The sequence below is a fragment of the Elaeis guineensis genome, chromosome 13, assembly GCF_000442705.2.
Source record: "Elaeis guineensis isolate ETL-2024a chromosome 13, EG11, whole genome shotgun sequence".
Taxonomy (NCBI): Eukaryota; Viridiplantae; Streptophyta; class Magnoliopsida; order Arecales; family Arecaceae; genus Elaeis; species Elaeis guineensis.
The window spans coordinates 71996672-72010979 of NC_026005.2; the positions used below are offsets into that span (position 1 = coordinate 71996672).

Genomic DNA, 14308 nt, shown 5'->3' on the forward strand with positions numbered 1-14308 from the left:
ATGCACACACGAAAAGGAGGAGGAAGAAGAAGAAAAGAAAAGGAATCAAAGTGGAAACAGCAAAGTAAGTTGATGATTCCTGCTACCAAGTTTGGTTTTACAAAGTTGCAAAAACACTACGATTAAAGAAGGATCTTTAGTGAACTGGGAACTTTTAATTTAGTTCTAATTCACATTGGTGCATGACATAGCTGAAGGAGAAAGGATTGAGAGGGGGTGCTAACTTCTCAAAATGCATATGTTGTTCTGTGTTGGAGCCAAGATCCAGAAACTTAAAAGAAATAGTTTACACATAACAATGTATACCGAGTATCACAGTATCATTGGAAATGACAGAAAAAGCAGCCTATAGGAGCCAGAAATCATCCTAAACTGCTAATTTTAAGACTAAACACTTTCTGATGCTAGTTGCCAAACATGAATAGCTAGTGAAACTTTTTCAACAGAAGAGGGAAAAAAAACAACCTGGAAAACATTGTCAGTTTTGGTTTCACCTCCTACGAGGGTAATGCAGAGCCTTTGCTGACCCCTCAAAGAGATCCAGCAGGCAGCTTTCCAGATCATCTGGGTGGTATTTGATGTACTTCTCGCGGTGTCTCGCACCATCTAGGTAATTACCGTACCTACCCATGAAAGTCCGATATGCTTGCAGCACCTTGAGCGATATCGAGATTCTCAGATCTTCTCGAAGCTGGACATCTGGAATTATCCATGCCGTCTGGACCCTGTACACCTCTTCCAACGCAAGGTTGAAATTTTGAAATCTCTCCTTTAGAATTGTCTTTGAAGGAGTGCTGGAGCCCGAGCTCCCAATTCCCTCATCCTTCAAGAATGAGAGGACATGATTCCATGAAGCCCTCTCATAGCACATAGCATGATGACGGAACTTCCTGCGGTGCTCGCGGATCCAGTCATCTCCAAGAAACATTCTTAGCTCAGAGTCCTTGACCTTGCGCACCATGTAGCACACATTATTCATCTTAAAGAAATACTGCAAGGAATCCTCTTTGTACAACATCGATTTAGTCTCGAGGTTGGATTCAAGAATTGAGGTTACATCCTTGAGGTAGCCGCCCATTGGAGAGGAATTGAGATAGGAGCTCCCCCCGCCATCTTCCAATGGTGCGGACTGGTTCCTATCTTGATCGTCAAGAAGCATATTGAGGATCTCATTTGAATCAACCAGGACATTTAAGTAGTTCATGACATACTTTGTAAGAGGATGTATTCCACCTCCGGCAAGTGGAATGTTCGATGTGCTAGTTCGAATGCGATTCTTCAACCCATTTAAGGTACCCTTCAAATGTTCACCCAATCTCAGCAACACCTCGTGACATTCTAATAAGATGCAAGCACCACACTCTTCAGGAAACAAAGCTTGTATGTCCATGAAGAGATCTGCCAAACCTTCATACATATCAAGTATCCGGAACAGTTTATCTGGCATCATAGGTCCAATCGCTACAGCTTCAGCAAAGTTGAGAAGTTGCAGGATTGAGCTCTTGGAGGTCTCAACAAAACAAGAGTCTCTTACAGACTGGGATAAGTCCCCGAAGATAAGGTCACAAAGGCGTCTTTCACTGACAAGATAGACCCGAATGAAAACTTTTATCATGCAGTTCCACCTCTTGATCTTGCAATTTAATGTAGTCCAATCCATCTTCAGAACATCTTCAATACTGAACCTTTCCATGCAGAGAACAGATAAGCACCCATCTAGTGCATCCTTTCTAAGACTGATATAAGCCTGACAGCATTCTTTGTCATAGTTGGCCAAGAACATCATTTCAGCTATGCGTTTAAGGTCAAAGATTGCACAAGAGTGAACCAGATCAATTACAAACTCTTCGGAGCCCCTACTACTATCACCTCGAATTCTACCCTCAACTTGCTCCTCATCGAAGGAGCTAAATGAATAAGCATCTACAGAATCCTCTTCAGTTGAACGAAAAGACATGCGGTCAGGCTCCACAGGTTGCTGGTACTGAATGAGAAGGTGAATAAACTCCTCTTCCAGCCTTGCCATTGCCATCTGTAGAATATTATATGCACGGCTCAAGAGTACATCATGCTCCCTGTCTTCGATGTCTAAATGCAAACTGTCCAAGTTTTCAGTGAGCACTCGGACTTCAGCCACTGCCTTTAGATACTTAGAAGCCTCCTCTGGATCACGATCCCAAATCATGGACTGATCAGAATCCCAACTCAGGATCTTGTCCTCCAAGAAACCAAGCCGCTCTTCAATGTCATTTTTTCCTCTTTCTTCTGCAAAATCCATGTTTCAGTAACCGATATCAACATAAGTAATAAATTTAATCATTTTATCAGTATATGATATGAGTTCCTTGTAAGAACTTACTATGACCTGTGGTGACCACTGGCTCATCTCCAGCAACACTTATCTTAGGAACATACCCTGCCATGGCCCAACACAAGTGTCTCCCTGGAGACTCGTATGAGAGGACCCAAAAGGAGACTATAAAGGGTCCTTATATCCTGATTCCTGATCTAATGAGCCACAGCCTCCCTCAGATGCACCCTATCCTTTTTGTTTCGGTGCCCCCTCCCAATAAAAGAAAGGAGGATTCTTCAAGACAAACTGTGTATGGTTACAAGCAAAGAAAATGCACCAGCAGCATCAAATTTGAAACTGTGAAACGGGCACAGGTGACATCATGTTCCAGGACTAAATGGGAGGGTATATAAAATGGTATTACAGGGCGAGATCAGAGTTCTCTCACAAATGATTCAAGCAAATAGAGAGGGGTAAAAGAAGTGCTGACTACTGCTCATCCTATGTTATGATCTGTGGAGATGTTGGAAGAAGAAACCCTCAAACTCCTGCAAACAATTGAACACAATTCAATGAAAAAGCTCATAATCTGATTTAAGATGAGAAGCGTATCCCTAAAAGTGGAGAAAGCAAGATTGACATATAAAAACTTGAGTATGAGCAATCAACTATGTAAAATAAGAGCCGGAACATGAATACCAAACATAGTAATAACAAATACCACAATCTTCAAGGGATGATAAAAATAATGACAATTATTACTAGTAAATGAACAAGAAATCTCTTCAATGAGCCAGCACAGGAATGAATAGTCGAGTTTCAACATTCTCTAACCAGGCCAAACGGCGTAAATAGCTTACAATTACAAAACCAAGGGATGAATCTTTCTCAATTTAAAAAAAAGGAAAACAAAAAAAAAAATTTAATCGAAACCCAATTACGTTTTGTTCATTCCGAAGTCATAAAAAAATTGCGGCAAGGCAGAAAGCAAAATCCCTGGATATAATTAAGATTAGATAACTAAAACAAACTCACAAAATTCCACTCCATTCAATTAAGGCAAAAAACAAACAAACGAAGCACAAATTACGCGTGAAGGGAAATCTAGTCACCAGCAAAAATCTAAGCAACAGAAACAAGAATCTAACCAGGAAACAGCAGTTTTCCATCTCGGATTCTAGGGTTTCAAAACTTCTACCGACACCGCTAAAAATGAAACTTTTTTTGAATAATTCTCGAGAATTGCGAGCCCCACGGTCCAAAGCCGGCCCAAAAAAAAAAAAAGTATGAAGTAATTGGGTAAAGAAAATCTAGGGTTACGGAATACTTTGATGGGTTCAGAGAATAGAAGAAACTGTAACCTAACTTCTTCCCCGTTGGCTTCCACGGCGATTTCCCTCTAACTTCTCTTCTTCTTCTTCTGCGTTATTCAGTCGTTTCACACATCAATCACTCTCCTGACACTCTTGTTAACAAATCGGTACCCAATTTATTCGAAATTACGAAATTGCCAACGAACTAATTATTCGCACTTGGGTTATGTCGGGTAAATCAGGACCATTCAATTGACGTAACTCGAAAGGATTCACGAGAGTAATTAATGAATTGGAGACTTGGGTGCATTGAATTTGGTCCAAGTGGGAGAAATGTAGCGCCTTCTGACCTTTGGATCATCATCGGATGGTCACGGCTTGAGTGGATGCAGTTGGAGGGCATTTTGGTCATTGGACAGTTAGACATGGAAAGGTCCAGGCTAGCGGCTCGCGTTGACCTTGACCTTCTTCGAATTTTATAATGCGCAAAAAATCTATGTGGTCTGGTCTGAATCTAATCTACGGTCATGTACAAACAAAGGAAATTTAATCTAAAGTCCAAACTAATCTGATTTTTTATATTGTAATCTATCTAATTTAATCTAAAAACAGCCTTTCGCTTTTCACCGTTCCATTCAAGAATTCCACAAGTGATGTTGTTCCAATAGAATTCTTTTCTTCAAAGACTTATGATTCGTTTGGTTGGAAAAGAAGAGGAAAAAATATAGATGGTCAACTAAAGAAGGAGAAGAAACAGTACAATTCATGGCCCTGCTCAGGACTGGATTGCAAGTCCAATTTCTATGGCCAGCCAATGAAGAGATATCAGATTTGATGGGTGGTTGGATAAAATATGAAACAGACCAAATAATGTGAACGCATGAATTTGAATGACTTCGTTTACTTTGAGTTAGGAATAGACCTTTGATGAAAGCCATGCAGCATGGAAAGATGGCCAAAGTTGGATATTTGTTGCTACGTTCCTTTCATCACACTTAGGATCAGCTAAAACTGCAATTAGGGGCAAAGACCCGGAAACAGTAGAGAATTAGTTTGATAAAATCTCAATAGGTATGGACCTAGCTCTAATGAAACCTAGACTTGATGAAGCTTAATGGCACCCTAACAATAATCGGTATATAAAAGCACTATGACAAGTGAATCAAATGGGTCTAATGTTCTTTTTTATTATCATTATATTCTAACTCCCTACATTATGATTTCATGTGGATCAATAAGAACTTTTTCTATAGTGCAAAATACTTGGGTTATCTTTGGTTCGTAGGTCATAAAAGAGCAAAATAGGACTAAATGTGCTTACTCGGATAGCTTTCCAAATTTCTTGATGGGTGAATATTTAGACCGATAAAATTTATTAGCTTATCGCCACCCTAAATTTCTCACTTTTATTATCTTCTACAGTGGCGGATACATGAGCCCAAAAGATCTAATAAATATTAGAAGTGAGCAAAAATTGTACCTGAATCAATCAAACCAGTGAAACCTCACCGAACCGTAGATTTGGTTTAGTTTAAAATTTTGTTCCATTTGATTTGTTTGGTTTTTGATATATTAAAAATAAATTTGAATTGATTCAGATTTATTAGTAAATAAAATCATTCTCACATCGAAGCAGACCAACTTTAATAAAATGACGTCATTTAGAAAACTATTCTAGATTTATGGTGTTATTTATCAATTTGGTTTTGTGTTGATTAGCTTTAAACTCTAAGTGACTTACTTACTGAATTATTTATTTTTGTTGTAATGTATTGGAGATCTTTATCTTAATCCTTAATGATGATTTTTGTTTAAAAATTTTATTTTGTTAAGTGACAATATCTTATGTCAAGTTAAATCATTTTACTTGATAAATTCTCTTGGTGGTACTCTTATATGAAAAGAAAATAAGTCTTCATGAATCACGAAAAAAAAATCGATAAACCAAACTAAACCAAACCATTTAAACTATGTTGGTTTGATTTGGTTATAATCTTCTATTAGTCCTATTTGGTTGCTAGAAATAGCAAACCGTTTAGGACTGGTTCAGTTTAGATTTGAGCATGAAGCCAGTCTAAATCGGACTGTGCTCACCCCTACTAATAATATCTCCCATTTCCAAGATTGCTTACTAGGAAATAAAAACCCAATACTCTTTAAATGCTATGAAAAGACCCATCAGTGGTATTAATTCTTTAACCCTAATGTTTATATGCATTGCCATTCTTATTGATGTGCCTTTCTCTTGTTAATTAAATGATGTTCCCTTATTAAATTGCTCCTTTGATTTTTTAGCAATTTATTGCAAGCATAGTTTCAGTGCTTTCAGGAAGCGAGTCTCTTTAGAACTTAACTACTCTTAGCCTGCGTGGACAGAAGAATTCATTTGTTTCCTGCCTCGCGGGGGCAACTGGAAATAGATGGCATCTACTTTTCTCCTAGCCATGTAATTGTAGAGGGAGGGAGGAAAACCCTGTGAGAATGTGTGATGGATCCACAATGCTTTCTAGTGCTTTTGAGAGTGAATGGAAGTGTTGATAGCGAGGGGGAAAAAAAAAAGAATGAATGAAATTATAATTTTTAGATGTATGTTTGATATGCATATAACGAAGCTGAGCAAAAAGGCAATGCATTTGTTTACATGGATCAACTATAGTTTCTCTCTTTGTGCTCTTGATCAGGTAGAAATGTCAGGGTTTTCACCAGTTTGAGATTGAACATAGAGAAATCTAGTTTTGCAAGTATGGATGTATATGCATTACTCTTATGGCTTATGTTGGTCAAAGTGCATTGAAGAACGTTACCCAAAAAAAAAAAAATTGCACCGAAGAACTGATTTTTGATATAGATCAAGTGCGTTACCATCATAATGAACAATTACCAAACATTGGACAAAAAAAAATATTGCAAGGAGAAAAAAAAATTTGCAGAGAAATCTTTGAAACTATTTTAAAATTAGTCAACTTTTTATTTGCATGATTGACTATGTCTAAAGAAGATAATATCTTTATTGAGGATAATTTCTAATTCTTACATTTCATTGTTCTCCAATAGGAGTATATATAGATTACAAGGTCTAGCTATTGTAGCAATTACAAGAAGAAGGAATATCTCGATTACATACTAAGTAAAGAGAAACCAAATGTAGAATAGCTAAACAAAGAGAAAGACCAAATAAGAGAGAAAGACCAAATAGGAGTGCCAGCCAAATATGAATATGTGTTGACTTGCTAAACATAGGAAAGAGCCAAATAAGACTGCAAGCCAAAATAGAATGTTGGGTTGGAATGATTGTGTGCTGATACACCCCCTCAAGATGAAGAATCGGGAGCACGAATCTTCAGCTTGTCCTTTAGGAACCTAAAACGGGAGGTACCCAAGGGCTTGGTGAGAATATCGGCAAGCTGATCTTGGGTGGAGATGAACTGAACAGATAGTTGATGTCTTGCAACACGTTCACGAACAAAATGAAAATCAATTTCGACATATTTCGTGCGAGCATGAAAAACAGGATTGGCCGACAGATAAGTGGCCCCAATATTGTCACACCATAGAATCGAAGGACCATGTAAGAGATGGCCAAGTTCCTGAAACAATGACTCAAGCCAGATAAGTTCAGCTGATGCATCTGCTAAGGCTTTATATTCAGACTCTGTGGACGAGCGGGCAACTGTTTTCTGTTTACGAGATGCCCAAGAAATGAGGTTGGGACCGAGAAAGATTGCATAGCCTCCAGTGGAACGCCTATCAATCCCACTACCCGCCCAATCTGCATCCGAGAAAGCTTGGAGAGAGCGAGAGGTGGATCGGCGAATGTGTAACCCATGATCAGCTGTAGCTTGAAGGTACCGTAAGATGCGTTTGACCATAATCCAGTGATCAGTATTAAGAGACTGCATAAACTGACATACTTTATTCACTGCAAAGAAAATATCCGGACGTGTCAATGTAACATACTGAAGAGCCCCAACAATGGAGCGATACTGTGTGGGGTCCGGATGGGGAGCACCCCCTGAATCAGAATCCTTTGTCATGGCCATTGGGGTCTGAACAGGTTTACAATCAACCATGCCTGCCTTTAAAAGAAGATCTTTAATGTAGTGGTTTTGAGATAATAATAATCCAGCAGAGTTCCGAACAACCTCAATTCCTAAGAAAAAATGGAGATCACCAAGATCCTTAATAGAAAATTCCTTAGCAAGCTTTTGAAGAAGAAGAGAAATCTGACTGGAGTCATTGCTGGTTACCAAAATATCATCAACATAGATGAGCACATAGAGGACATGAGACCTCATCCTTAAAATAAATAATGAGGGATCAGTTTTGCTGGCAACGAACCCTAGTCGGAGAAGAAATTGGGAGAGACGGTGAAACCAGGCACGGGGTGCTTGTTTTAACCCATATAAAGATTTGTGGAGATGACAGACATAATCTGGATGGTCGCGATACATGAAGATTAAATTTGGTTGGCTTGAGGGCATTACCAGAGGCAGCAAGTTCATCAGCCACAGCTTTGGCACGTCGGAGCAGAGAGGTGACGGTCTCATCTGATTTTTGACGTAGATTCTGCAACTCTAGATGCAGAGACATGAGCCTGGTAGGAGATGCTGAACCAAAGGCTTCATGAAGAGTGGTCCAGCACTCAAAACTAGTCTCTTTGTCAAGAAGAAGAGGAACCAAATCTTCAGATAATGAAGCAACAAGAAGGCTTACGAGTTGGGCATCTTGTTGTTGCCAAGCAGTAGCGGCAATCGGATCGGTGGGCTGTGAGTGAGAGCCATCAAGGAACCCAAACAGGCCTTGACACTTTAAGAAGGGAGTAATTTACTTTCTCCAGATCAAAAAATTGGATGCATTTAATTTGATAGATAGAAAATGCTGTGCCGATGGAAAGGTGAGAGGGGTCGTTGTGTTGGGTGGAGGAGGAGAAGAGGGATTGGAGGAGGTGGAGATAGATGAACTGGTGGCCATGAGAGAGCACAGAAGGAGGAAGAAGAAGAGATGCTCGTTGGAGCTTCAATGGCTCTGATACCATAAAGAAGGTAATATTTTTATTGAGGATAATTTCTAATTCTTACATTTCATTGTTCTCCAATAGGAGTATATATAGATTACAAGGTCTAGCTATTGTAGCAATTACAAGAAGAAGGAATATCTCGATTACATACTAAGTAAAGAGAAACCAAATGTAGAATAGCTAAACAAGGAGAAAGACCAAATAAGAGAGAAAGACCAAATAGGAGAGACAGCCAAATATGAATATGTATTGACTTGCTAAACATAGGAAAGAGCCAAATAAGACTGCAAGCCAAAATAGAATGTTGGGTTGGAATGATTGTGCTGATATTATCGGTTGAGAATGCCAGGACCGCATCCTGTAGATCATCACATAGAGCACGCAATACATGAAGATTAAATTCGGTTGGCTTGAGGGCATTACCAGAGGCAGCAAGTTCATCAGCCACAGCTTTGGCACGTCGGAGCAGAGAGGTGACGGTCTCATCTGATTTTTGACGTAGATTCTGCAACTCTAGATGCAGAGACATGAGCCTGGTAGGAGATGCTGAACCAAAGGCTTCATGAAGAGTGGTCCAGCACTCAAAACTAGTCTCTTTGTCAAGAAGAAGAGAAACAAATCTTCAGATAATGAAGCAACAAGAAGGCTTACGAGTTGGGCATCTTGTTGTTGCCAAGCAGTAGCGGCAATCGGATCGGTGGGCTGTGGGTGAGAGCCATCAAGGAACCCAAACAGGCCTTGACCCTTTAAGAAGGGAGTAATTTGCTTTCTCCAGATCAAAAAATTGGATGCATTTAATTTGATAGATAGAAAATGCTGTGCCGATGGAAAGGTGAGAGGGGTCGTTGTGTTGGGTGGAGGAGGAGAAGAGGGATTGGAGGAGGTGGAGATAGATGAATTGGTGGCCATGAGAGAGCACAGAAGGAGGAAGAAGAAGAGATGCTCGTTGGAGCTTCAATGGCTCTGATACAATAAAGAAGGTAATATCTTTATTGAGGATAATTTTTAATTCTTACATTTCATTGTTCTCCAATAGGAGTATATATAGATTACAAGGTCTAGCTATTGTAGCAATTACAAGAAGAAGGAATATCTCGATTACATACTAAGTAAAGAGAAACCAAATGTAGAATAGCTAAACAAAGAGAAAGACCAAATAAGAGAGAAAGACCAAATAGGAGTGCCAGCCAAATATGAATATGTGTTGACTTGCTAAACATAGGAAAGAGCCAAATAAGACTGCAAGCCAAAATAGAATGTTGGGTTGGAATGATTGTGTGCTGATAATGTCTTTTTTTTTTAAAAAAAAAAGCCATATCTTGGACAATTTCAACATAACTCATCTATATATCTTGACTTCTCGGCATGATCTCTATGATCTATTAATTATAGTATCTTTTAATTCTTCTTAAATAATTTCAAAATCTATCGATTTTTCAATCACAAATTTTTCTAAACTTAGAAAAGTATCGATTAGATTTTTCTAAACTTAGAAAAGTATCGATTAGATTAGTCTCCTCCTACTCCAATTTTTCTTTTGGATTTGGTTGATCCTTAAGCTATCAACCTTATCATATTTTGAAATATCTTTTAAACTTGATCCAATCTTTAGCCAATCCAGCTCTATTTACTTCAAATCATCGTCTTTATCCATTATGCTCTTACTTTGGATTTTTAGAAAAGTCTGGAGCCAATACACACTCTTCATATGGTGCTTGTTTGAGAATACTTTGGTGTTTTATCTTTCATTGGCCCCTTTATATCCTCAACATGGAGATAACTCTCTTTATCCATCGTAGCTAAGATAATCCACATCTTTTAGATTTTAGATTTTATTATTTTTTTGCATACTTAATACTAAAAGCATCTATTAGCATTGTCCCTACCTATTCCAAGCTATCTCATAAATATTATATGGTTTGATCGTAGGCTTTCAAATTGGATAACATGTATCATTTAAATTATTAAGATAAATGGTAGCATATTGATACGACTGAATTGGCTACCACGTTTTAAATATTAAATTATAATAGAGTCTACATATTTATCTATATATACAATAAATTATTGGACGTTTTAAAAGTACCTTGAAAATTTATTTTTGAAACCATCAACAATCAAATTGTTGCTTCAAAAACTGTGTTATAAAAAATCTAATCGGAGCTACACGTCACCTAGCCATGGTCCAATCTTGATTTGATATCATATAGAATGACATATGATTTTCAGTGTTGATCAATGAACTAATCCAGAATCACAATGACCAATCATTGACAGTTATAAGGAAAGGATAATGCGAGAAGAAAAATATATATAAAGAGCAATAAATTGAGATTCCGAGAGAGAAACAAACTTTTATTGATATATAAAAGTATCACAAAGAGAGAGAGAGAGAGAGAGCGCACTATAATCTCCCTCACCTCTCTCTCTCTCTCTCTGTCTCACTCATTCAAAAGCGTGAGTTGTGAAACGCTTCTCCCAAATCCATAACCTCTCTCCAGGTCAAAGGTACCTCACTTTACCTAATAAGGATGCCTCACAATACCAAAAGGGAACAACTGATGTTCTCCGTAGAAGATTCTCGAGTCCTTTATCAAAATAATTTTAAAAAAATTATTTATAAAAATAATATAATTTTAAATTTATTTATAAATTTAATATAAATTTTATAAAATATCATTTAAAATAATATTTTATAGTGCCACATCAGCAATTTTTTTCACGTGGACGATGAATAAAAAAAAAATAAATTCACCATTTCAAATGTCATATTTTTTGAGATGGCGAGTTTAATTATTTATCTTTCAAAAAAAATAAAAAATATATAAAAAATATAAAAAAATAAAAATTTTAATTTTAAATTTAAAAAAATAAAATTTTAATTTTAATTCAAATAAAAATCATCATTTCAAATTAGTATCTCCATTTCAAATTATTTTTTTAAAAAATATCTGAAAAATTTGGTATAAAAAAATAAAAAATATCATAAAAAAATAAAAGAGAAAAGAACTGAAAAAAATAAAAATTATAATTCTAAATTTTAAGAAAATAAAAATTTTAATTTTAATTCAAATAAAAATCATCATTTCAAAAATAATCCCCTTTTTTAAAAGAATATCCCAAAAAATACTTTAAAAAATTAAAAAAATAAAAAATACCATAAAAAAAGAAAAAAATTAGAAAAAAATGAGAAAAAAAATAAAATTATAATTTTAAATTAAAAAAATAAAAATTTTAATTTTAATTCAAATAAAAAATATCATTTTAAATTACTTTCTCCATTTCAAATTAATTTTTTTAAAAAAATATCTCAAAAAAATATCTTAAAAAATTAAAAAAATAAAAAAATAAATAAAATTTTTAAAAATAAATTTTTTAATTTTAATTCAAATAAAAAATATCATTTCAAATTACTTTCCCCATTTCAAATTAATTTTTTTAAAAAATATTCCAAATAAAAGAAAAAATACCTAAAAAAATATCAAAAAAAACAAAAAAAAAAGATAAAAATAGAAAAAAAATTAAAATTATATTTTTAAATTATAAAAAAATAAAAATTTTAATTTGAATTCAAAAAAATAAAAAATACCATAAAAAATACCATAAAAAATAAAAAAATAAGAAAAAAAATAAAAAATTATATTTAAAAAAATAAAAATTTTAACTTTAATTCAAATAAAAAATATCATTTCAAATTACTAACCTCATTTTAAATTAATTTTTTTATTAAAAAATTTCATAAAAATAACTCAAAAAAATAAAAAAAAAATTAAAAATACCATTAAAAAAATAAAAAAAATTGAAATGAAAAATGTCAAAAGGAATGGCATTTTTCTTGCTTAAGACCAAAAAAAATCTCTCTTCTTCGGCGTCTTCCTTCCATCTCCGCATCTTCCTTCTTCTCTCCGGCGGTACGGCAGCGAGCTCCGACGGCGGTAAGCTCCCTCTTCTCTTTTTTCTCTTCCTCTTCCTCTCTCTCTCTCTCTCTTTTTTCTTGGCCCGCAGGCGACAACCGACCGGCGGCAGACCCGTGGCCCCCCATGTCGTTGGCCCCCTGGTGGGCCGGCGGTGGCCGCCCCGCCCCTCCCCTTCCCTTGGCCGGCCGCCCCGCCCCATCTCCACCTACGGCGGCCCCTCCTCCCCGCCTCCCTTTCCCTTGGCTGGCCGCCCCGCCCCATCCCCACCCGCGGCGGCCCCTCCCCAGCGGCGGCCCTGTGGCGGCCGACCGACGACAGCCCTGCGGTGGGCCCCCGATGATGGGTCCTCGATGGCAGCGACCCTGCTACGACCGACCGATGGCGGCCCCCAGCAGTGGCCCCACAAGGCGGTCGACCGACGACGAACCTGTAGCGTCCTCCTATTTCGATCTTTTTTATTTTTTATTTTTATCTCATTATTTTTTATTTTTATCTCATTATTTTTTATTTTTATCTTATTAGATTCATATTTGTTTTAAAATTCGATTCGATCCTAAATTAATAATTTTAAAATATATTATATTTAATGGAATCGTAGACCCATCAGTTGAGCAATGTAGGATATTCTATGGTATCCTTATAAAATATATATTTGATTATATATTTTTGTATGGGCACCGTAAAATATATATATTGGTCAATTGATTATCTAGTTTGGACAGTTTGAGAATTGTATTTAATTCTGTAGGTAATTACATTATTCGAACGATATGTAGAGGGTTCGAGAGAAATTTTGGACAGTATTTTCCTTTAGTTCTCCTCATACATTTTCAGCCGTGTGGGGAGAACTAAGAAAAAATACTGTCGAAATTTCTTTTAGTCTCTATTGCGTATCGTTTGATTAATGTAATTAACCTATAGAATTAATACAATTCTTGAATGGGATAGAACCTATCTGTACCTATTTGTTGATGATATGATGCATTTATTATGTAAATCTTTTGAAATGATAAAATAATTATTAATACTAAATTTTTTGATTTTGATTTTGTCATAGATTTCTTTGAGAAAATGGCTAGTACTCGGATTCGTGTACTATTGTATTATGATGGCATGATACAGAATGACGAAACTGGTGTGCAGTACAGTCACCTACAAATCGAATGATTAGAGTATCTTCATCATTATCACGTCAAAAATTATTGGACCATTTATACAGCAGTATTCCTGTAGACAGAGAAATATGAAATAAAATTGAAATAGAGATCTCCTAATCTGTCGGGACAGTTAATACAGAGCAAGTATATCTTAGTTCCAATTGATGACGATGAAGATATCGAAGAAATACTGAGTTTTCCTTTGAAATATTCAGAATGTCGATTTTTAGAATTATATATTGAAAAGGAAGATGTACCGAGCTTTGGATACTATAGTCGGCTTTTAACCCAAGCGGATAATATTGTTGGGCCTTCCTTGCCTTTCGTAACTCCTATGGTGCAAACCCACAGTGTTGAAGCCATATTTGCAGAACAACATTCTACTACTATCGGTCTTAGTTGTCCAATTATTCAAAGTCCTATGGTGACTTCTCTTGTGTCTTCTGCTATGGTGACTTCTCTTTTAGTAGAAGTAGTGGTAAGTGCAGAAGACGATACTCATATAGGGAACGATGACTGGGTAGGTGATGGAATAAATTCTGATAAACTAGGCTTTGAGTCAGATGAAAGCAAAGATGAAGATGATTGGATGGATGAGGACAGTAGCAGTC

At 36.3% G+C, this 14308-nt stretch overlaps 1 protein-coding gene across 2 annotated transcripts; it reads right to left on the minus strand.

The window, feature by feature from the left end:
* Positions 1 to 272: 272 nt before the first annotated feature.
* LOC105056092 (exocyst complex component EXO70E2) lies at positions 273 to 3703 on the minus strand. 2 transcript variants are annotated; one of them, XM_010938170.4, is made up of 3 exons: positions 3442 to 3703; positions 2360 to 2841; positions 273 to 2265 (listed from the first exon to the last, which is right to left on the minus strand). In XM_010938170.4, exons 2-3 carry the CDS (start codon positions 2421 to 2423, stop codon positions 491 to 493), a joined length of 1839 nt encoding a protein of 612 aa, XP_010936472.1. In that variant the 5' UTR covers positions 2424 to 2841; positions 3442 to 3703; the 3' UTR covers positions 273 to 490. The 2 variants fall into 2 exon arrangements, with proteins under 2 accessions (XP_010936472.1, XP_019709864.1); XM_019854305.3 differs by having other exon boundaries at positions 3621 to 3644.
* Positions 3704 to 14308: the final 10605 nt, after the last annotated feature.

What these genes read in the sequence shown, in the direction of transcription:
- LOC105056092 (XM_010938170.4), bottom strand. Translation starts at nt 2,423, where the DNA reads ATGGCAGGGTATGTTCCTAAGATAAGTGTTGCTGGAGATGAGCCAGTG. An exon ending in AGTGGTCACCACAGGTCATA is followed by an intron (nt 2,266 to 2,359) that starts GTAAGTTCTTAC and finishes TGGATTTTGCAG; the next exon opens with AAGAAAGAGGAAAAAATGAC.